We start from the raw sequence: 26,374 nt of genomic DNA on the forward strand, positions 1-26,374 counted from the left end.
TCTTCGTCCATTTGAAATGTTGGGAGGTATGAACAAGCATGGTTTCTTCGATGCATAAGCACATTCATCCAGTTGTTGCTCTTTAATATAAAGTACAACTTAACAAAATATATGCTTTAGAAAAGCGGTAATTATTTTAACAATTATACAGCACAAACATGTAGCGCTTTGTAGTTATAAAAGCATACTTAGAGATGAAGGAGGTCCTGCTTAATTGAGTTTACAATCTATGAGGATTTGAGGAGGGAGGATGACCATACCAATAAGTGTCTCTGGGCAAGATCTTTAGGTATCTTGCCCAGAGACACTTACTGGTATGGTCATCTGGCTGGGATTTGAACGTGGGTTCCCCAGCTCTAAAGCAGTGATGTTACTATAGCTCTAACCAACTAATATATAAAGATATAATATGATGAATCACACACACTGCCCTGGACAAAGTTAAATCTATTGTGCATTAAAATGTTAAGACTAGAAATTCTATAACCTTGCTTCATGAGTTAAAGGGCAGCAGTGGGGAACAGGAAAACAAACAAGGTATATTTCATTTGAGGAAACAAAAGGAGAGATAAATGGTTATTCAAGTAAGAATTTTCCTAAATTTTAATTAAATTTAAAATGTAAGGCCAAAAAAAGCTGCACTTGAAACATAGCTGATGTCGAGAGATTTTTCAGTTTGGCTTCTTTTGATCTTAAATTTCAAATTCACTTTAAATTCTCTTGGGGTTCCTTACAATTCCCACAGTTACTGAATAACCCTGATACATTTCAGTCCGCTCCCCTGATGAGGGCTAACCCATTTTAATTTGCAGATTTTTCTCCTAAAATCCTATTCTGACCATTTATTTAAAAAGGGCATTGTTTAGATCTGGCATGTTGCATTTTCACAGCACCCATTGTATTTTTTGTTATAAAGTAGGAAACATGCTGAATTTGACAAATGATAATTTCTCAAGGAAATTACATTTCAAATGATGCAGCACTATGAAAATTACTGTATGCGTGATCGTATCTACCTTCACTTTAAATAAGTCAAACAAGTCTAATGTTTAGTTCCAAAATGGTAATTCATAAAACACTTTTCTGGCTTTTATCTAGCAAAATGTGCAGCTATGAGGTTTTATAATGTACCTGATTGACACATAATTTACGCAGATGGACGCATATTTCAATAGCTTTCCCTGTTGTCTTTGCATACAAGATCTACTGAATTTCTAAGGAATAGTGGGGTTTTTTTAGATTTATTGGGATGTATACATTTTTTATTGTATTTTTATTGTTACAGTGTTACGAAATCATAGGCAATGTATCAAAATAAAAAAATAGGTATCAATTGTAGTACTGCCTGTAAATCTGGATACTATTTCTTTACTAGACCAAGAATTGTCAGTAATAAAGAAGCAAATTGGATGATTTTGGTAAAAATGCCTAAATTGGATCCATTTAAAAATACAATCCTCGTGTAAATTCTTCACAATTATTGGTTTAGGAAATAAACCTACACGTATTTTAAAATGGTGATTACTCTAGTGACATTGTAATTCAATAAAAACCGGAGAATCAGTTTTGGTTGTATCTGAAAAGCTGGCATTGAATAGCTCTATGGCAGATTCGATTTCAATTTAAAACATAGAATCAGTAAATCCCTTGGTGGCTTTTGATTTGCATGATGCCAAATCTAGTTTTTATCTTTATATATTACATTTATTTCAGTCATTCCACAGGCTACATTTTGAGAATTAACTCTTTTACCACCAGGCAAAGTTAGATCATACTTCACTTTATACTATATTTGTACTGAAAGCTTATAATTTAACAAAAAGAAAAATGGTAGTTCTAGATAAGACTTTCTTTCGACCATAAATAAATTAACGATATTTATTAATGTGCCATGTACTGTGGTTATCAAATACAGGATTAAAGTTAGAAAAAAAAACATACATTGAGCCTAACTAATGGTTCTAAGCAAAACAAAAATGTGATTAATACATTTGTTCTGCTTTTGAGAAGAACCCATTTGGCTAGGCTTTTATATTAGCTATTGTAGTCCATATACAGGGTGGGCCATAATTCAGAGTAGGATTTGACAGGTATATCATTTTTTTTTTTGCTAGTACATATTACAACTGAGTCGTGGGAGATTAATTATTAGTAATTTCACAAAGTAACAAAGAGTAAAAATAGTTGAATTTTCTTTTCAAAATGTTAGATCCATTATTTTGACACAAAGAGCTTAACACTGCCACTTTAATGAAAGCCACTATGTTATGCTGACCTTTCAACTCCAGATTACTTCCTATGGGATTATCTAAAGGAGCGGGTGTACGTGAACAAGCCTATAACACTTGAGCAGTTCAAAGAGAATATCTGTGCATACATTTGAGCTCTAGAGTCTCAAACGTTAACTACTATAATGAACATTGCAATCGAAGGAGCCTGACTCAAGATGGAGGCAGATAGAGTTTATTTAAAAATGTCATTTTCAGTACCTAATAAAACAAATCTCCATACATTAAGCATTCATTGTATGTAATATCATTGACATTGGTTAATTAATCAAAATGTTATTGACTCCGCAAACCCTACTCTGAATTATAGATCACCTTGTATTAAAAGAAGCATATCACAAACTCAAACTAAATGTCAAAAAGCAGGATGTATATAGATGCAGGAAAATCTCCGATCTTTAGCCACCTATATCCACCAAGTAATTTTTCCAAAGTTTTAAGGCCAATTTGAAAACAATTGAAATGGAAATTCACACAGAATTTCAGGGGAATAAGACCTTTTATACCTAAATTATGGAAATTAAAAAAATCTAGTTAGCTTTTCGGTCTTGCTATCTAGTTTATATTGAGATTTCTTTCTAGTTTGGTTATTGTGGCCTATATTTTGAAATTCAATTTAAGTCACTAGAAATTCCAACAATGCACACTTGTGGGAATTTTAAGGAAATCAAACTGAATTCAATGTGTCAAAATCTAGGTCAGATTAGCCAAATTATACCATCATTAGCTTGGACTCTTACATATATCTATAGTTTTGGTTTATTTGTTTGTTTTCTGCATCTAAGGTGTGTTACTTTTTATTTTATTTTTTAAATATGTTATTTGTTTTGGGGAATGTTTCATCACAGTGCAGTGTTTTGGTGGCAAATTTCAATTTTGTTTTAGTCACAGTCTTTTGACTAAAAAGCCATTTTAGTTTTAGTCATATTTTAGTCATTTGAATTGTTTTAGTTTTAATAAAGTTCACTAAAATTGATAGTCGACAAAATTAACAGTTATAGTGCACTGGTATGAATACACATCTTTATTTGTAGTAAATGCTGTGATCTATTTCTATTAAATGTATTCTTATCAATATCAGTATTTATCAGTATTTATATTGATCTTGCTAAGGTTATATTTAACCTCATCATGACCAGAGTTAAGCATTTGTTATTGTGACAATCTGGATGTTCTGGTGACTAGTTAGAGGTTAAACAAGGCAGCAATGAAATATCACTACCATGCCTTGGTTAGAAAACTAATTAAAGTAGTTGGTGTCAGAAATGATTCATCTGCAATTCACAGACACTATCTGATGTGCTGTAAATGATGTGTAGTGCCATGAATACACTGTTATTTTTCTGGGAATGTGTACAATAACAGTGACATAGCTGGCAATATAATAAGTCTTTTCTGCTTCTCGAACTGTTATGATGATTCAATTCCCACTGATATCAATCATTCTGACTTTCGATGAAATTAGTCACATTGCGGTGCCAATTTCTATTAATTGTCTGATTCCCAATACATGCCGTATTAAAAGTTTCAGTAAGCTATGTCGAAATATTTGAAAATGTAATTCGTTTGAAAGTTACATATAACACAGAGAAAATTATCATTTGTCTTAAATGTAATTTGTAAGACTGGCATTGGAGAGTGAAGACACAGTTTCTGCTTGTTCATCCATCCATTTATGGCATCTGTCAATCATTAAAGGGAAACTATAGTCACCTGAACAACTTTAGCTTAATGAAGCAGTTTTGGTGTATAGAACATGCCCCTGCAGCCTCACTGCTCAATCCTCTGCCATTTAGGAGTTAAATCCCTTTGTTTATGAACCCTAGTCACACCTCCCTGCATGTGACATGCACAGCCTTCCATAAACACTTCCTGTAAAGAGAGCCCTATTTAGGCTTTCTTTATTGCAAGTTCTGTTTAATTAAGATTTTCTAATCCCCTGCTATGTTAATAGCTTGCTAGACCCTGCAAGAGCCTCCTGTATGTGATTAAAGTTCAATTTAGAGATTGAGATACAATTATTTAAGGTAAATTACATCTGTTTGAAAGTGAAACCAGTTTTTATTTTTTCATGCAGGCTCTGTCAATCATAGCCAGGGGAGGTGTGGCTAGGGCTGCATAAACAGAAACAAAGTGATTTAACTCCTAAATGACAGTGAATTGATCAGTGAAATTGCAGGGGAATGATCTATACACTAAAACTGCTTTATTTAGCTAAAGTAATTTAGGTGACTATAGTGTTCCTTTAAGAGCAAAGTCATAGGCAAGAGATGCCAATGTAGATTTACTGGACATATGCGTGTAGATTCTGCTGATGTCAGCCATCTCACAGAAACTTCAAGTGTGGGTTGTTTTGCAAGCATGAAAATATATTCACTTAAAAATACTCACAAAATAATAGCCCATTCATTACTGGAACTAAATAAAGGAACCCATGTGTAGAAACCTGCATTCCTGCAGTACAGTCTTATTATTATTATTATTATTATTATCATCATTATTATTTATTTAGTGCAAACAAATTCCGCAGTGCTTTGCAATCAGAGAATGGGGATAATTGATGACTAGTTGACATACAAAATATTAACCGAGAGAATAGGTAAAGAAGGCTCTTCTCAAATGAGCTTACAATCTATGAGATTAAGTTAAAACAAATGTGAGCAAGGCAATACTGAATATTTTTCTAAAATTATTATTGAACGTTAGAAGAACACTTTAGGGTCAGGAATACAAAGGTGTATTCCTGACCCTTGAGTGTTAAAAAAACATTTTAGGTGGCCAGCGCCCTCTTGCCCCCCAGGTCTTCCAGTGCTGGACCCGCCTTTGACCTGACCAAAATTGACAATCTCAGGCAATCCAATTCTTACCCAGGAGAAATCATTAGATTGACTGAGATAATCAATTCTAATAAGCTCAGCCAATGAAGTGGGTGGGGGGCAATCCAACCACCATGCTGGCCAATCAGTATCTCCTCATTCAATGCATCTCTATGGGAAAAAATCTGCATCTCCATGCAGAGTGTGGAGATGTTGAACGTCAGTGCTGTACGTTGTCTGAGTGACTGTCACTGGAGGTGTCCCTAAACACCAATCTAAACACTAAAAGGCAGTGCTGATATTAAAAAGCCAGTGGGGACAGGTTATAGACACCAGGAGAACTACATTAAGCTGCAGTTGTTTAGGTGATTATAGTACCCCTTTAAATTATAAACACTATTATAATTTTTGTGTTTAAGTCTAAAGCTTTCTAACAGGTTGCTTCCAGTCCAGGACATATGTTTTATTTTATTATATTATATTAAAGAGACACTCTGCACCCGTAAAGCACTTAAGCTTGCTGAAATGATTTATATGTGATAAGAGTGTGTCTTTCGTCTTTTTATTTTATTTTACAAAATAGAAATTGGCACATTTATAAACTAACCTTGTTACATCCCCTGGCTTTAAAGTAGACAACTGGTCCTGTTACTTCCTGGTTTTGTTATCTCAGTGGAGCTAAACTCAAGAGACAGTTATTATCTCAAAACACCTAACTTGTAAAGACTTCTCCTCAAGTTGCACTGGGAAGCCTATGATTGGACAGCCACAGAATGTCTCGAACTGGGTTAAAAGGGGAGAGTTGCAAAAGCTCCAGGCAAGAGATCTGCAGCTTTTGGGAGCTGTTTTTGAATTCATCCCAAATATAGAAAAATGCATAGATAAATCTATGCATGTCTTCATTGTGGGTATATCTACTAAACAGTGATTTGTTTTGTTTTTCTTTTTGGTCAGAGGGGTGTTCCTTTAAATATTTGTTTTTATCAGTTTAAAACCACATTGTATTAGGCATTCACAAATAAGTACAATGTCTTCTTCACATTCAGGAGGTGATTGCTTTGGGGGTGTGGGGTGGGGGGTTTGTGTAAAGGTTGCTGTTATAATTGATTAATTATTCAACACATAAACTATATTTACAAATGGTCATCCTCCTTCATTAACTAACTGCTACTGACCACAGCACTATAGAACAAAAATAATAATTCTGTAACCCAAACTTAAATTTACAGCGATCTTTTTTCCACTAACTGCAGTAGGTGTGACAATGGTTCAATCACCTAAAGTCTTTGTCAAGCCTAGGTCTCACTAAAATTCAACCAAGAGGATATGGACACTATTGAATATGAATGAGACTAGAATGAGGACATCAGTGGGTACATCCATAAAGCACACATGGAGCCATTGACTGCTTGCTACCAAATGTGAGTTTTGACCACAGAACTGGATTTTGTTTTTGTTTGGGGATTTTTTGACACATTACTAATGTACGAAAACAATGTTGAGAACAAAACTCCGGTTTGAAAGTAGACATATTGTCAGAGAATCTTCTAAAACAGAACCTTATATTCAGACTAAGTTTCCACATTATTATCACTGCACAGTGCACATACAAGGACAATGAGACACAGTTATCCTCTGTTCGGGATTACAGTAGCAATTAATAAAACGTCATACCATGTTTATAAGCATTTAGGTGTTATTTACGTACACTCATACTAAATTTCACAGAGTATCCATCAGATCTTTGCTGTTCATTTTGTATAGAATAAATATCTGTGCACATTTATTACATTATATTTTTTCATTTATAGTTTAGGTTCGTAATATAATCAGATTTCTATCAGACCCAAAGCATTTTATCTTAATCACCTTCTCTAATCATTAGCCACTAGCCGAACTTGACCATCTGCTTAATAAAAGTAATTATTCTATTCAACAGTTTATTCAGCAACATAATAACATGGGTTTTTGGTTAGGTTATACTCTACTGCTACACTCATTATATTGCTCACAACGAGCCAAACGCAGTGAAAGAAATCACAGAGCCAATAAATGTGCGGCATAAAACAAAATAGTTTTCTGTATTGTTAACAGCATTTACTATGGAAGAAATGGATAAAGCTGGGTGTCTAAGGACCTGATCCCTATGAATCACCCAATAGAACACCCTAGCAGAATCCATAAAAGCTGTGTTGGAGATTCTAAAAACATATGTGAGCTCTTTGAATGTTGAAGTATCATAAAAAAATACACCCTACATCTAAATGCTGTGCATGAATGTGTTCGAACATTAGTGTGGCTCGATTTCTTTTTATCCGAAAAAGGTAGAAAAATCCAATGCAGCAATTGATAAAAAGTACTTACACTTAATCACATTAATGCACTCAAGAGTTATTTTCTGGTTTCTTCAGCTTGCAGAAAAAAAGAGTGACATTTGTAGACGATACCAATTAAATTACAACCAAAAACACTATCTTCAACAACTTTCAGCCCCCATTCTGATCACCGATTTGAGAAAGATAAATTCGTAACATCAATACGAGTCTGGCCGAAATAATAAAATCATCAACTTGGAACAAAGCAACGCTGAAACAAAATATGTTTAATTTAATGGAACAGATTTTTTTTTTTCAATTTAATATATGCTTTTACAAACGAATTTAGCATTTAAACAAGTACATTGTTTTGTCTTTTTTTTTTTCTTACTTTTGACGCCTGTCACAGACAGAAGCTGCCACTATATTTTCACAATGCATGTGTCTAATGAAGCATAGTTTGAGATCAAGCACTTTGTATCCGTCTTGTTGACCCACGTTATGAATGTCACCATATAATCACATCTCGAAGAGTTATTCTGGGTGAGATACTTTGCTATCTACAGCCTACACCAACACAGACGTTTCAATAGAAACTCTTCACATTTTAAACGCAGTAATACATATTGGTTTTATTTTATACATATTTAAAATGTAAAATTACACAGGTGGCAAGTTAAGCCATTGCAAATGTTAAATAATGCAGCAATGGCATTTGAAACAGGGCAGGTGAAAATGTGAAATGAAACTCCAACACTGACATTAGCTTCACCTTCATCCTTCACAGAGAGCTATACCAGAAGGGAAGGCTCAGAGAACTCAACTTCAAGAACCAAGGTGGGAAAAATCATGTTATATATTCTGTGTCCATGAAAGAGGGAGAGGGTGAGCATTGAAACAGTTGAGACTCATTAACTGCCCAAAATAAGTGATGGACAAAAATGTTAACATTTTGTCAACAGCTGGAGCTCATTTGAAAAAAAAAATATGATATTTTAACTTGAATTTTTTTAAAAAAAATCTAGGTTTTGTTTTACCAATGTACAATGTAATTAGTGAAGAAATATGTCTGTTATTGTTATATAAACTCTATTATTAGATTTCTAATTATTATTTGCTAAAAAAAAAAAAAATTAAGTATTTTAACACCAGACACCACATTTATAATTTTTTTTTTAAAAAAAGACAATGGCTAGAAATTAAAAACAATCTTCCATGTTACTCTGTGCAGTATTTCAAGAGATAGAAGAACTATCACTTATTTAGTAACAGCGTAGGTTAATTAAATGGGACACAAACACAATTATCACGGCATGTTCCTGCTATAGACATAAGGCTTGTTAGGTATTCATTGTTTATTTCCTAGTTATGAAAATGTCATGCGTCAGCATGTTTATTTACAGACTGTCTATTTTTTTGCCTTGTTTCTATGAATACCATAAGTATCGAATGCACGCTTCTACAAAAATGTAGACGAGAATCAGTATACTATATTTAGATTTACATATAAGTCCAGTTCAACGACAGTTGAATCCAAACAAAAATACAACAAATAAGATAAAATAAACAAGACAGGGATTGGAATACCCAAGTAAAACTACTGCCTTTACATTTCTGGGACACGATTTTGTAGATTCTGTTTTTTTTTGCTGGGTAGAAAAACCCAACTGTTTTCTAACACAACAGTCTTCCCACATATTTAGAACAAGAGTCAGGGTTGCAATCATAAATTGCAGGGCCTCTTGCAGAACCGTTTTGTGGGGGCTCCCTGGCACACACACCCAGACATGCGCACAAATATAAACTCGCACACTCATGCACATTCTCAGACATTAAGTCATGCAAACAGACCCTCCCAGACACACAATCAAAGCTATACTCATTCCCAATCAAACAAAACACACAAACACACACTCATCTGCACAATGCTAAACACACACGGGGAAACACAGATAGGCTGCCAAACATACACAGAACAATATTTTAGTAACCCTCTCATTTGCATACCTTGTTTATGCACAATGATGGCTTCCCTGGTGACTAGTGGGGAGCTGGTGTAGTCTGCTGGTTACCTTCTTCTTTACTTGCTCACAGCACAGGGATGTCTTGTGAAGAAATTGGCAGATTTTCCAAGCTGCGCAGTGGCAAGGCCATTGCAGCTGCTATATGAGGTGTAGTTAGGGGAGATTTTTCTATCTCCTCAACAAGACCCCATGTAGGCCTCGTGCCAGACAGGTAATCTGTTGGTTGATTTAAGAATGTTTGTATAATTGTGGGCATGAGGTAAACAGAATCACATTGGACAATATGATTTTGAAACAAAAAATAATGCTAAATAAATTAAACAATAGTCATACTTTGGGAAGAAAAGTGATAAGGTTTTTATTTTTTTTTATTTTTGGTGATATGCCACAAGGAATAAAAAGTACAATCTATATAGACTATATATAAAATAAATTGCTATACCCAACGTGACAGCGAGGGTTTGAATTCAGAATTGTGCATGGCAAGAAAAACTCGGCCCGGCCAAAACAGGAAATTATTCAGGATGCCCAGAATTTCGGCCTGGCAGAATTTCAGTGCTGAAAAACTGATTTGGGAACTGAATCAAACAAACCAAAAGTGTGTGAAAATGGGCAAATCAGTGTACTACTGCAAAATATATGCATAATGTAATCTAAAGTATATATTTAGCAGTACACTGATAGGAGGATTTGGTTTACAGAGGAGCAATAAAAAAATCTACATATATGATATATAATATATAAATATATATATTTATTTTTATTGCCCCTCCTTTGTTTTTATATTCTCTTATGTGTTACTAGTCATGTATTACTTCACTTTTATAGATATAGTTATTTATTAATTTTTTTATTCTTTTTGACGGATGACTTTATGTGTTTTCAATAATGATTATATTTAAAAGTTCTGATCCCTTTTAGGGACTTAACTTTTTGTATAAAGTACATATTGAAGGGGAATTAAAAAAAAAAAAAAGCTAAAGTGAAGTAGAACATCCAGAATACAAGTGGTCTTGTTTGAAATATCTAAAGATATAACTGTACTATATATATTTCAGAAGGCGAAAAGTGGAGCAGAATCAGTGGGAGCTGGTATAGGAAAACCATTCAATGGAGATGTATCTAGAAAAGTTGGGAAGTATTGGCATTGGTGAGGTGAGCGATGAAGAAGAGAGTGCATGATTAGAATAGAGAGCAAATGAAACTGAGATGAAGAAACACTACCATGTCAGCGGTTCTAACAGTATCAGTGCACTTCGCTAACAGGAAACTGAACCAGCAAGTCATAGAAAAAAGTTACAAAAATATTCTTGGGCCAAAGGACAAACAGAAGCTTTAAGGGCAGCTATATTCAAAAGCTATTAGATCAGGTTCCTTAGAGGAAACAGGAGAAAATCACTAAGTAAGGCCAAAGCTATTATTCTATTACATGTTTTCACAAACACAAGTCAGCAGGTACAATAAAAAGTAACAAAATATGCAAAAAACCCTGACAATGACAGACCCGCTTAAAACATTAAAGTTTTATTTTACTAAAACATGTTTTTATTAGTTTCATATTGCTTAGGATACTCAAGATCCCTTAAAAAAGAAGATGGCAATTTGCCTTTTGAAGTTTGTATCGAAGCAAAAGAAAATGATATATACATACCTTTTTTAACTTCTATATCTTCTAAAAATGAATGCAATTTAATTCAAAAAGTCATTTTAATAATTACGTGGCAGAGTTGGTGTCTTAGTGTGACGAAAATGATCATCGGAATACATTTCAAAATATTTCTCTTTGGAAAAATAATTATAAGAATGTTTGCCAGTAAACAGGCAATATATATTAATTTGTGGCTTTCATGATTTACAGACAAATACTTACTGCCCCACAATGAGTTCCCATTTGATCTATACTAACAACATAGAGCTTAAGCAATTATTTTTTGTGTGCGGATGATCTACCGTAATATGTTCACAACCCAACAGAGCCAATTTTAGCTATAGTTTTTAGCATCTCATGGTTCATGGTTGACAATTTGCACTTCCCTTGTCAATTCTCCACAATTCTCAGTTTAATGACTAAACCCTTTAGTCTTCTTATTTAGCTCAATTCTGTTTTCAGTATACTTCATTACTTAACTAACAAAATGCATTGGCACTGCAATGAGAAATCTATTTTCCTGTCTTAATGTATTCAGAAGTATATTCCAGTCTTGCAAATGAAATGGCTATTCAAAGAACATCCTGCTAAAAAAAACAACACTTATCAATATGTAATATTTCAATACAAATTCATGAAATAGCACGTCACGATATATTACTAGGACAATTTACAGTGTTACTTTGAAATGCATGGTTTATAAAACAGTCCTTAGCTCAGATCCCTTACAGTAACCCATCAGAAACATAATGTAGCTTGAAAGGACACTGTAGGCACTATAATCATTTCTTCTCATTGAACTGGTTAAAGTGCATGGAGTCCCCTGGCTCTGTCCATTCAGCGTTAAACCATTTTTGAGTGGTTTAACACTCAATGAGGGTCCCTGATGGCCAAAAGCCTGGCACCGACTGGAGGTATAGCTAAATCTTTCTCATTAGCCAAGCAGCAGAGAGGGGATGGGCTGCTAAGGTTCTAGTTTAGCATGAAAACATTTAAAACAGTTTAACTCTGAATGAAAGGATAGCGCAAGGGGACCCAGATTCTATAACCAGATAGAGCTGTTACAGTGCCTACAGCATCCCTTCAATTGCTAAGTCCACATCAATGTCCATGTTAATGCAAGTGTCTTAAAAATAAAATCGATTTTAAACTCAATTAGTTGCTAATTTAATAAAATTATCAGGTTAAAATTATATTTAATATGCTTTGGGCTTTATTTATTGCCAATTAGTTAACCCTCCAGTGCCAGCCAGATTCAGGCACTTCTCATCATTAAACGAGAAGTTTGTAAAAGTGTTGAGAGCACTATATCCAAGGTCGTGCGGTCTTCCAATGCCACCATATTTAAATAGTTCTCAGTGATGCAGCTGATGCAAAAGTGTTCTATTGAAATGTATCCCAGAATTTGTCTTCCAATATAGAGGGAAAGAGGGACCTGGATAGATAATATAAGTTTCCCTACCCATAAAGGTTATATTATACTACCCACTCCTCATGAACTGAAAATCCAACCAACACTATATACCACCCATCTTTCCCTAGCTTTAGATTTTCATTTCCCTGATCTCTATATCACCTCTAACTGAATCAACTGACTGCAAGCCTCACAATCTCTGCCCACTATAAAAATCTAACCACAACTTCCTGACAAGATCCGCCCTACAACTAGACACCTAACAACACTGTCCATTCCTCTGTGACTTGACATAAAATACCATTCCTATTATACTCACAAATATTGCATTTTTTAACTACAAATCCCAACACTCCAAGGCACTACACGTTAATGTAATTTAGACATATGTAATCAGATGTATATACTACATGGACATAGGTAACCATCATCCATGCCAAATATTTGTTTTCTTTTCCATATTCTGCTGAGAGAGAGGGAACTTCACAGATGAAAATTGTCCGGTCTTCCTGTCTCTGTATCTCAGGTCCCAGCTTATTTAGCTTATTCGTTGGTATAAAGATAACCATAGCATTCCGCTGGCATATACACATCCAATAGCAATAGGCTTGGCCTTAACCCATGAGGTCAATGGTTTCATATAATAAGAATTTGGAATGAAAAAACAAAACCCATGGACATTACTGATCTATTTTGTGGATAAATAATGTTTTACTTTTGTACCACAGCTACGTAATGTACCGGGTATTTATTAAATAATGAATTTGTGTAATTTCAAGATAAGATTTAAAAAGATGTAATCCACCATAATCAAGTTGGAAGAATAAGCGAAAAGGAAGATTGTGCTAGCCTGGCTTTTTGACCTAAATTCAGCAATTTAACACATTTACAGTAAACAAACACCAGTATCGTTTTCCCAACAGATAATTAGTGAAAAAGCTATATTTCTTACCTTTATGATGAATTGCCCCAACTGCCAACTTCCCCCACAGTGTTACAATGCAAATTATTATAAGAAATGTCCCTTTTGTTGCCTTCTGCAAATCTCTTTTATTCATTCTAGAAAACAAAATGCAAGGATGATATTATTTCGCCATATGGTGTTTATACCTTTAAGATACAATTAAGAAATATATCCTAATTTACATATATAAATAATGATTTGGTTGTTACACTTACATATGCTTCGTTCTTCTATGTTTCTTCTTTTTTCTTTATAGTTTACTCAACGTATTCATCTGTGCCCATATACACTGCAACGTAAAAGGGGAAAAACAATAGCTATGTTTTTAAACACAGTGATTTTCATATACATATTAATATTTTAAGACTCCTACAATTCTAACTTGGTACATTTTTACAACAAGTGATTTCACCGGCACTCTTTGTTTCATTATTTTCCAACTTAATAATTTTGATGGTGCGCTCATATTTGAAATTTACTCCATATAAGACACACACTTTACTCTTCACATCTGCTATTACAACCCTAAATTGAGCCAACATCCTTTTAGATTTATTATTAGAAGCAATTATATAGCGCCAACATATTCCTCAGGACTTTAATATTTTAGAAATTGAATATGTAGAGGTGAATAGGGCCCTTCTCAAACAAGCTTGCAATCTATGATGATTATATATAATATATATTATTAGGTATCTTGCCCAAGTACACTTACTGGTAAGGTGGTCTGACCAGGATTCCGGGCTCCCCAGTTATCAGAAGCATAAAACAAAAGTAGGATTACTTATAAAGAACTCCCATACTAAATTGGGTTTTGGAAAGATGTAACTTTTGTAAGGAGTGGTTCCTTGATATTGGTGTTCACCTTAATTTCCTTTATAAGGGTCAGGGTGCATTGCATGGGCATTTATGAATAGGTCTTTAACCTAGATGAAACATGTCAGATGTGGTTGCTTTTCACATGGAGTAAACTTTAATAGTGCTGCTTTGGGGAAGGCTTCATTTTCATCCATTACTCCAAGTTTGTGTTAGTTTTACTTTGGATTACCAGGTTTATTACTGTTTCTAAGGCAGTGGTCACCGCTGCTTTAACCAGCAGATATATCTAAAAAATAAAATGGGGGCTCATCCTTGATATAAAGCCAGGATCTCTCTTAAATACAAAAAAACTTTTGCACTCACTTTCTTTACACTGAAGGTTATTCTTCTTAGTTTATCTAAACTAGATTTTGCTAGTATCACTATTAAGTAGGAGTTGAAACAACAGGAGTTTATTGGAGAACTGGTGGACTGTGGTTAGTATTGGTTAATACCAAGTGAAAAAGCAGGTTTATTTATTTTGAATTTATTTTTTAAAACTTGTTTCCATCTTTTTTATAGATGTTTTTAATCTCTGCTGATTTTATTTATAACTTTGTCCCTTTTTAAATTTATATTTTTCTCTTTGCTGTGTTAATTTAACCCCTTAACCCCTTAAGGACAGAGCTTCAGAAGCTTGACTTACGCTTAATGACACAAGCAATTTTTGCATTTTCTTGCTGTTTGCGTTCAACTGCAATTTGCATCTCTCTCATTTATTGCACCGACACATATTATATACTGTTTTTTAAAGGACAGAAAGGGCTTTAATTTGATATAACATATATATATATAAATGCTTACTTATTATAAAAAAAATACAGAAAAATGCAAAAAAAAGAAAAATATTGGGTTTTTTTTACAGTTTTTGCAATCATAATGTGTGCATAATTAGTGCAGGTTAAGGAAAGTAATTAAAAATAAATTCATTTATTTGTTCTTATTTACAGAATATATAATGTGTCTGGGATTTTAAGTTTTTTTTGGTAGTTACAGGTCACAAAGCACAAGGAGTAAAATAAAATTTTAATGTGGAGCGATTTTAGAATTTGGTATGTTTGTCTTGTAAGCCTAATAGCCATAAAATAAAACAAAATTGCCACACAAAAGTATATATTTATATAAAGTAGACATCACAGGCTTTTTAACTAAGGTTGTTTTGACACTTTCTACGTAGCCATTTTACCGCCAACCTCTGCTAAATATTGGAGTAAAATTGTGTTTTTTGGGGGTTTTCGCACACAAACGTATAACAAAGAACTTCTCATGTGTATTTTGTAAAGTTGGTGTGTGCTATTCCTGTACAAAGTTTTATTATGTGTTCAGTTACTTCTGCTGAGTACAACGGTACCCCCATTGTATGTCTTTGGCACTATTTCGTGAAGCTACAGTGCCATATAGGAGACCTGTCCTTTTCAGTATTCACAGTAGAATTTTGAGAGACGGATTTAATGAGCCTATGCTTCCATTTGGGGTATTATAACAGTTTGACTGTTCAAAAACCCCCACAAAGGCCTACCATTTGTAAAAGTAGACACTCCACGGTATCTCATAAGGTGCATATTGTGCCTTAACATGCCCCCATTTTTTTACCATTACATGCCAAAGTATGTGGTAAAAAATAATTTTGTGCATTTTTTACATACGGATTGCATTTTTGCTGGGCATTTTGTATATTTCATATGTGCCACTAAGTTCAAACCCCCCAAATTATGCTCAGCTAAGTCTTCTGAGTAAAAGGACACCCCCATTGTATGTCTATGGCCCTATTTCGTGAAGCTACAGTGCCATACAGGAGACCTGTCCTTTTCAGTATTCACAGTAGAATTTTGAGAGACGGATTTAATGAGCCTATGCTTCCATTTGGGGTATTATAACAGTTTGAATGTTCAAAAAAAAACCACAAAGGCCTACCATTTGTAAAAGTAGACACTCCAGGGTATATCATAAGGTGCATATTGTGCCTTAGCATGCCCCCATTTTTTCACCAATATATGCCAAAGTATGTGGTAAAAAATAATTTTGTGCATTTTTTGACATACGGATTGCATTTTTTCTGGGCATTTTGTATATTTCATATGTGCCACTAAGTTCAAAACCTCCAAATTATGCTCAGCTAAGTCTTCTGAGTAAAAAGACATCCCCAATGAATGTCTTTGGCACTATTTTGTGAAGCTACAGTGGCATATTAGAGACCAAGCCATATCAGTTTTTACAGAACTTTGAATTTTGACGCTGGGCCTATGTGCAATTTCCAAGCATCTTCGTAAGTTTTGAATTCAAACTACCCCACAAAGGCCTACCATTTCTTAAAGTAGACACCCCAGGGTATTTCAAAAGGCATATTTTGAACCTTAGCGTGGGATAATTTTTCCGCTAGCTTGTACCAGGTGTAGTGGTAATGAGCGTTTTTTCTGCCTTTTTGACACACAAAGTGAGTTTGCACAGTATATTTTGCAAACCTTATGTGTGCTACGACTGTATAATACTTCATATGTTGCTCAGCTATGTCAGCTGAGTATAAAAATACCCCCGTATGTACCTTTGCCAGGTATATGTGGACATCGGAGGGGCACATTTGGGACACAGCCATTCCATTTTTTTTCAAACTTTAAATTTTTACGCTGTGCCCATGTCCCATTTTAGAGTATTTTACCAGGCTATATAATCCAAATACCCCATAAAGCCATACCATTTCTTAAAGAAGACATCCCAGGGTATTTCAAAAGGCATATTTTGAACCTTAGTGTGGGATCATTTTTCCGCTAGCTTGTACCAGGTGTAGTGGTAATAAGCGTTTTTTCTGCCTTTTTGACACACAAAGTGAGTTTGCACAGTATATTTTGCAAACCTTATGTGTACCACCACTCTATAATACTTTATATGTTGCTCAGCTATGTCGGCTGAGTACAAAAATACCCCCGTATGTAACTTTGCCAGGTATATGTGGACATCGGAGGGGCACATTTGGGACACAGCCATTCCATTTTTTTTCAAACTTTAAATTTTTACGCTGTGCCCATGTCCCATTTTAGAGTATTTTACCAGGCTATATAATCCAAATACCCCATAAAGCCATACCATTTCTTAAAGAAGACATCCCAGGGTATTTCAAAAGGCATATTTTGAACCTTAGTGTGGGATCATTTTTCCGCTAGCTTGTACCAGGTGTAGTTGTAATAAGCGTTTTTTCTGCCTTTTTGACACACAAAGTGAGTTTGCACAGTATATTTTGCAAACCTTATGTGTACCACCACTCTATAATACTTTATATGTTGCTCAGTTATGTCGGCTGAGTACAAAAATACCCCCGTATGTACCTTTGCCAGGTATATGTGGACATCGGAGGGGCACATTTGGGACACAGCCATTCCATTATTTTTCAAACTTTAAATTTTTACGCTGTGCCCATGTCCCATTTTAGAGTATTTTACCAGGCTATATAATCCAAATACCCCATAAAGCCATACCATTTCTTAAAGAAGACATCCCAGGGTATTTCAAAAGGCATATTTTGAACCTTAGCGTGGGATCATTTTTCCGCTAGCTTGTACCAGGTGTAGTGGTAATGAGCGTTATTAAATTAATTTTTTAACTTTTTCAAACTTTTTTACTTTTTAAAACTATTTTTTCAACTTTTGTTTTGCTTATTCATTTTTTTAAAGTTTCCTAAACTTTCGTAAAACTTTTTTTACATATTTAACATTTTTCTAAGTTTTTTCTTTTACCGTTAACCCCTAACTAGCAGTAAGCAGCACTAACAGTAAATTCCCCATTTTCCCATAACTCCCACCCACCCCAGCTAGCAAAATATTTAATTATACAATATTTAAATTAGTTAATTAAATTAATTTAACCCCTGAGGGTTAAAAAATAAATAAAAGTTAATCGTCAGGGGTTAAAAAAAAATTAGATCACAGTATAATACTGTGATCTGTATTTTGATCACTCTAGGTAGTGATAGACTGGCAGGGAAGGGGTTAATTTTTATTTGGACTGGGTAAAGGGTTTTTTTTTTTTAATTTTTTACTTAAACGTTATTAAAACTTTTTTTTAACTTAATTTTTTAACTTTTTAAAGCTTATTTTAAAACTTTTTTTAACGTTAACCCCTAGTTAGCCTAACACTAAATCCCCCAATTCCCCACTAACTTCCACCCTCCCCAGCTAGCTAAATTTATAATTTTAAAATATTTAAATTAATTAATAAAATAAATTTAACCCCTGAGGGTTAAAAAAAAAAGAATTAACCCTCAGGGGTTAAAAAAAAAATCAGATCATATTAAAATGTAATCCCTGCCAATTGATCACTGTAGTCAGTGATCAATTGGCAGGGAAGGGGTTAATTTTTTATTAAAATGGTAAAGGGGGGGTAAAGGGGGGTGGGATTTTAAATAAACTTTATTTTTTGAACACCAGGGGGCAGGATCAGCACTGATCCGTCTCCCTGCACTTCACACTGAACCCGGAAGTGCAGGGAGGCGGAGGTGAGTATGCAGAGCACATGTGCCCGCTCAGACATGCTGTCAGAGCGGGCACATGTACTGGGACAGCCCGATCCGGTGCTCCCGGTCTGCCTCTAATGCAGAGGCAGACCGGAGCACCATTAACCCCACGATCGCCGCGATTGCGGCGATCTGGGGTTAATTTTACCGCGTGACGGACGAGGTCCGTCACCCGTCGTTAAGGGTATCCCCTGGATGACGGACCTCGTCCGTCACCCGTCGTGAAGGGGTTAAGGACTGAGCCAAATGTACACGTTGTGAACAGAACAAAACGTAAACAAAACCTGGCATTTGCGCTATATGTCTGTCCAACCGTAATTCACCTCTTTCATATTAAATACACCCCCCTTATTATATATCATTTTATTCAGGGGAAACAGGGATTTCATTTAATATCAAATATTTAGCTATGAAACAATTTAATATGAAAAAAATGGGAGAAAATAAGACTTTTTGTTATTTTTTTAGTTCTACATGACAATTTAACTGTCAATGTCATAATACTGTTTGCTTTTACTGCAATAAAATACACATATTTGTATTCAGCAAAGTCTCACGGGTAAAACAGTACCCCCTATGTACAGGTTTTATGGTGTTTTGGGAAATTACAGGGTCAAATATAGCATGTTACATTTGAAATTTGACAGATTGGTTACGTGGCCTTTGAGACTGTATAGTAGCCCAGGAAATAAATTTACACCCATAATGGCATACCATTTGCAATAGTAGACAACCCAAGGTATTGCAAAATGGGTATGCCAAGTCTTTTTTAGTAGCCATTTGGTCACAAACACTGGCCAAAGTTAGCGTTAGTATTTGTTTGTGTGTGAAAAATGCAAAAAACGCCAATTTTGGCCAGTGTTTGTGACTAAGTAGCTACTAAAAAAGACTGGACATACCCCATTTGCAATACCTTGGGTTGTCTACTATTGCAAATGGTATGCCATCATAGGGGTAATTTTCATTCTTGGGCTACCATAGGGTCACAAACGCAACGTAAGCAATCTGTCGAATTTTAATGTGAAAAAAATGAAACACAAGCCTTATATTTGACGCTGTAACTGTTGAAAACACCATAAAACCTGTACATGAGGGGTACTGTTGTACTCGGGAGACTTCGCTGAACACAAATATTTGTGTTTCAAAACAGTAAAAAGTATCACAGCAATAATATCGTCCGTGTAAGTGCTGTTTGTGCGTGAAAAATGAAAAAAACTTCACTTTTACTGGCGATATCATCGTTGTAATACATTTTACTGTTTTGAAACACTAATATTTGTGTTCAGTGAAGTCTCCCGAGTAAAACAGTACCCCCCATGTACAGGTTTTATGGTGTCTTGGAAAGTTATAGGGTTAAATATAGTGCTAGCAAATTAAATTCCCTATACTTTCGGCATGGGTTGTCAGGCAGGTCCCGCTAATTGTAATTAATTAAGATACCTAATTATGTAAAAATATTACATAAATATATGTCTAGAATTAATATACGTATGTATATATATATATATATATATATATATATATATATATATAATTTTGAAAAAATATTTTTATTTATATATAGGTATATATATAGTGATATATACGTATATATTTATGTATATAGATATATATATATATTATTTTGTTCTACATGTATTTTGATATAAATATATATATACTAATATCACAATGCAGTTAGAACTAAATAAAACACACATCTATATATTTTCTAATTATTTATTTTTTATTATTTTTTTAATTTTATTTTTTAACGTATTTACATATTTATTTTTTTAATATTATATATAAATATATATATAACAATAATTATACATATATTTAATCAGTATCAGTCTACGTGTAATTTGATATTAATATATATATATATATATATATATATATATATATATATATATATATATATATATATATATATATTAATAGTAAAATACACCTAGACAGTGTATGTGTGTGTATGTATATGTGTATGTATATACTTAGATCATACTTAGATCAATTTAAATAAACTCTTTATACTTTATATAATATATATATGATCTAAGTATATAATTATTATTTTTTTACACTTATTTAATTTATTTTATTTTATTTCCAGCCAGCAGGGGGACTAACTGTCAGGGGGCCTGATGGTATTCACCCATGAGTACTTAAGGAGCTAAGTGGGGAAATGTCATTCCTATATTTAAAAAGGGTTCAAAATCCTTGCCTGGAAACTATAGACCGGTGAGCTTAACTTCTGTGACTGGGAAAATATGTGAAGGGCTATTAAGGGATATAATTCAGGAATTCATTGGGAACAACTTTGTTATTAGCAATAATCAACATGGTTTTATGAAACATAGGTCATGTCAAACTAACCTAATTGCATTCTACAAAGAAGTAAGTAGAAGTATAGATCAGGGTGTTGCAGTGGATGTGATCTACTTGGATTTTGCCTAGGCATTTTATACGGTTCCTCACAATAGGTGAATCTTCGAACTAAAAGAAATTGGTCTAGATTAATATTCTTGCTCTTGGGTAGAACATTGGCCTAAGGATACAGTACAACAAGTTGCCATTAATGGTAAATTTTCAGGCTAGACAAAAGTGGTGTCCCTCAGGGTTCTGTTTTGGGACCAATTATAAATGATCTTGAAATAGGCTTTAAAAGCCATGTTTCAGTGTTTGCAGATGACACAAAACTTTGTAAAGTAATACAATGTGACCAGGATATTGTTTTGCTGCAGAGGGATTTGGATAGATTTGGCTGCTGGGCACTAAAATGGCAGATTAAATTTATTGTAGAGAAACGCAAAGTTATGCACTTCGGGGTCAAGAATGCACAAGCAACCACACACGAGAAGGATTTGGGAATTGTTATAGACAAATTAGACAAATTAGGCAGCAATATGCAATGTCAATCTGCAGTTGCTAAGGCCAGTAAGGTTTTGTCATGTATAAATAGGGGCATAAATTCTCTGTATGAAAGTATAATTTTGCCTCTTTATAAATCGCTAGTAAGACCACGCCTTGGATATGCTGTGCAATTTTGGGCACCTGTTCTAAAGAAGGATATCATGGCACTAAAAAAAGTGCAGAGACGAGCTACAAAATTGATAAAAGGAATGGAGCATTTTAGTTACAAAGAAAGGTTAAAACATTTAAATCTCTTTAGTTTGGAAAAACGGCGCCTCAGAGGGGATATGATAACATTATACAAATATATTTGGGGTCAGTACAAACCATTATCTGGAAATCTATTCATAAACAGGGCTATACATAGGACACGAGGTCACTCATTTAGGTTGGAAGAAATGAGATTTCATCTAAGGCAAAGAAAAGGTATTTTTACAGTAAGAGCAATAAGGATATGGAATTCTCTGCCTGAAGAGGTGGTTTTATCAGAGTCCATACAGATGTTTAAACTGCAACTGGATAAAAACTTGCAAAAACATAACCTACAGAATATAGTTAAATAATATAATCTAATTAGTGGGGTAATAGCTGCTTGGTCCATCTGACTGCTATTTTGGGATCAGGAAGGAATTTTTTTCCTAGTTTGTTGCAAAATTGGAAGCGCTTCAGACTAGGTTTTTGTCACGGTTCCTGCCTCTGAGCCACTTCAGAACTTTGGATCTAGTCTTGTGTATCCAGCATTGCCTGCAGCAATAGGAGGCTGGACTTCACCAGTGGCTCTCACCTGTCAATCTAAGACCACCTGATGCAGACGGATCATTATTCAAGGTATATAACACTGCATCTCCCTGAAGGCAGTGTCAGTTCATTGTATCCTGTATCCTAAGACTGACTTTTTGGATTATTTGTTATTGCCTGTTCACTGCCTGCCCTGACTTTTGGAACTGTGTCTGATTTCTCTTTTGTATTTGCCCTTGTCTGTTTCCACATACTGTTACTGCCTAAGCCCCTGTGCACATATTGACAGTCCTGGTAGTTCATCACCTTATCACCTTGGACTGTGTATATCTGCAAGGGTGAGCACAAATCTCTGCCTATCAGACTCCCACCTCAGGTAAGACCCTGACAATTTCTTGTCTTCTTTTGGATCAACAGCAAAAACATATGTGAGGAAGGCTGAACTTGATGTTCGCAAGTCTCTTTTCAGCTATGTAACTATGTAACTATTCTCATTGTTACTTTCCCTGTTTAGGTTCTCTTAAATGATTCTCCTGGATTCCCATCTGATAATGCCATAGACTTTAACTTCTACTGACTCATTTGCACCTCCATATCTATCCAAAGTGTTTTGGTGTTTTTTTGATTTCCATTTTTAGATTTTGGTAGTACCTAAATACTCCATCTCAAGCAGTGCATCTGGAAAACAGTAAAACTTGGCTGGTAATATCCCCTTCAATGCTGAGTTAAGGATATCTTAATCTGGGTGTCATGGTGTCATTGTAAAATAATTTGTACCATTTATTTGTATATCTAAAATATAATGTAAAAAGAGTGGCAATTATATGTGTACAGGATTATTTCATTTTCAAGGGCAAACATATTAACCCATTAAGGACACATGACATGTGTGACATGTCATGATTCCCTTTTATTCCAGAAGTTTGGTCCTTAAGGGGTTAAAATTAGGTATATTTACTTCAAATATACAAATGTCTTTAAAAGTAATAAATTGGTTATAACAGGCAGACACACACATTTCCATTATATATACACACATATATAGTTTAAATACTTATAATGTTTTGGTACAATCAATATATAAGAAAAATTATTTATCAAAGTTTTGCTTTAGGAAAAAATGTAACTCAAGCATCCATGCATTGCATGAGAATTGACTGTAATTATTTCAGTTATTATCTGCAATGCTTTTCAATAATTATCTGCAAAATACATTTTTAGGCAACTTAATCTACACGGGAGTTTTTTCCTAATCGGCTTTCGCTAGGTCTGCATTTGTGACAGAAGTAATTAAGGAGTTGATTCATTGGAATAATAATCCATCCATGTAAGTTAACTTTTGGATAAGCCTTGAAAACTTTAACTATGCATGTCAAAATGATGTCGCTAAAGCTTGCTAGACTGATTCTGACTGCCTTTATAGTATTTATGACAAATATAAATCCGGAAAGCCGATTTACTAATGTAGTGTAGTAAAATAGAAATTGTAAAACCCACTGGTGATTCTTCCAACTTGAAAGAGCATAGATATTTGATGGTGAATTATTTCAGACACACACACAGACACACACACACACACACACACAAACACACACACAGTCACACACACACACACTACTATAGACTATATATATATTAGAATGTTACAATTGGAATGTAAGATATAAATTAAAAACATTCAGTATTGTTATATTCAGTCTATTGTTTTGTAGGTCAAACTCTTTAAGTTGCAAATCTGCACCACGAACATCCTATATGTTTAATATTATACAAAATGTGTTGTGCATATTCATGTAAAATTCAAGCAATACTAAAGTGATTACTTAATATCTATCAAGCAAAAAGTTTCTGCAGAAATTAAGGAATGTTTTCTTTTGATCTTCCCGGCATACTGGATCACAATTGACCCAATTTTTTTTCTGTTAAATCTCCCCTATTTGTATCAGAAAACATGTGTTCTAATGCACATAATAAAATTTGTGGACAAGGAAATTGCCAGTGTTAGGCTAATAACCAAAGTGGATCATTTTTCAAATGTACTGTTTTTCTGTTTTAACTATGTTGGCGCTATATTTGCAGTTTTTCAGAATTTCTGCATCAGTCTTTATATTGTAACAGTCTTTATATTATGTTAGGGTAAATAAGTCAAACTCATTTATGCTTGGGTTGTTGACTTGTAGCAAATCAGTATTGGTTACCACCATACAGTAATAATCCATAATAATTTCAAATAATTTAGAATCTTGTTTAAATTTAGGACTATTGTTTATTAATCCCATCCAGACTGTAAAATTGCATGTGGACAACACAGCAGCAATCATAACATACACAAGTAACCAATCTAAATTTAATAAGCTGATCCTCAACCGCAGCAGATAATTGCATGATTGCAGCCCTGATGCAAACCGGGCCAGCAGAAATCCAAGACATTGAGAGGTAAACCATAAGCCAGAACTTGGACGTACTCTCTATTCTGGAATAGATGGCTGCGCACCACATTTAACTATTTGGGTGGTCACAATATTTTGTGACCCCCAAGTATGTTAGCTTACATAATAAAAAAGACAAAGTATGAAAGAAAATCCATGAGATAAACAAAAACAATTGTTCAAAATAATAACAATAATTTAAAACGTATTATGAGTCTTGGATTCAAACCCACATTGTTGTAAAAGTGAAAGAGGCATCAGGTTTGGTTACACCTAAAATGTCCCCTTGTTTGTTGTTACATGTTTACCGAAACATGTATGGAGATTCTAAAGGGGAGAAATCCTTCTGACAATTCACTGTACTTGGTTCTTCCTTACACTTTACTTATTTATTTAGATTGCTCTAGACCAGTGTTCTCAAACCCAGTCCTCATGGACCACCAACAGTCCAGGGTTTGTCAGTATCTCCATTTTAATAAAAAAGGGAAATACATCAATCCTGGACTGTTGGTGGTCTGGATTTGGGACCACTGCTCTAGAAAATTTGAACACCAGATTTGGGGGGTGTTGTAGGTTTAAAATCAGATAAGCAGTTAGTATATGGTAATGTTTAGATAAAATATATTGAATTCTGGAGTGAAATTCAAACTAATATTGAGTCCCTATTGGCAGTAATACTGCATCCCTGAAGAAGTGAGCGCAGGACTCACCAAACACGTAGGATTGAGCAACAGAGCAATCAAACTAGTTCAGTGACACAGAGAGCCCACGGACGATCAGGCTTCAGCTTGGGATTCCTACAAAGCAGAATGCAGAATACAGCGTTTTACCTACACAGGATACTGTATTGGATTTTTTCCTTTTTATTATTTTTTCCATTTCTATGTTTTCTTTTTATTTTCTACCAACCTGTCCACCACAAGTACTTGAGGAAATCTGCTACTTCCTTGCAGGATCTACGTACATAGGAGGATGCTACATATCTATTAACTCCTCCACAATATATTTAGCTGTTAATTTTTTATGTTTTTCCTGTCACTACCCAAAAACATCCCTTCACTTTATGAAGATAGTTCTTACAGCTGCCAGAAAGAGCATCTTCCATACCTAGACTTCACAAGATAAGTTCACCTACTGTGTTATGCCATTCCAAATTAGCTTATATCTTCAAACTAGATTGGGTTGAAGCCTCCCATTGTAAGGAATGCAAGGTTTCTCAATGTTTTAGTTATTAGAACCTTATATCCAGTCTCTTGATTCTCAGCATAAGGCTAATGCAAAACCATTTCCGTTCACTAACTGGTATTCTCTCTTTTTTCCCTTTTCCTATTTTCCTTATTTCAAACCGACTATTATTATTATTATTATTATTGCCATTTATATAGCGCCAACAGATTCTGTAGCGCTTTACAATATTATGAGAGGGGGGATGTAACTATAAATAGGACAATTACAAGAAAACTTACAGGAACGATAGG

General features: G+C 34.4%; 1 protein-coding gene across 3 annotated transcripts in view; it reads right to left on the reverse strand.

The window, feature by feature from the left end:
* The window catches only part of TAFA2 (TAFA chemokine like family member 2), a 282,041-nt gene that overhangs the window by 34,848 nt on the left and 220,819 nt on the right, over window positions 1-26,374 (reverse strand). For all 3 annotated transcript variants that reach the window (XM_063445118.1, XM_063445117.1, XM_063445119.1), the window contains 2 exons: window positions 13,685-13,758; window positions 13,458-13,564 (listed from right to left, as the gene is read on the reverse strand). In XM_063445118.1, coding sequence (XP_063301188.1) covers window positions 13,458-13,563 — 106 coding nt within the window. In that variant the 5' untranslated portion in view covers window position 13,564; window positions 13,685-13,758. The remainder of the gene's footprint in view (window positions 1-13,457; window positions 13,565-13,684; window positions 13,759-26,374) is intronic.

The sequence above is a fragment of the Pelobates fuscus genome, chromosome 3, assembly GCF_036172605.1.
Source record: "Pelobates fuscus isolate aPelFus1 chromosome 3, aPelFus1.pri, whole genome shotgun sequence".
Lineage (NCBI taxonomy): Eukaryota > Metazoa > Chordata > Amphibia > Anura > Pelobatidae > Pelobates > Pelobates fuscus.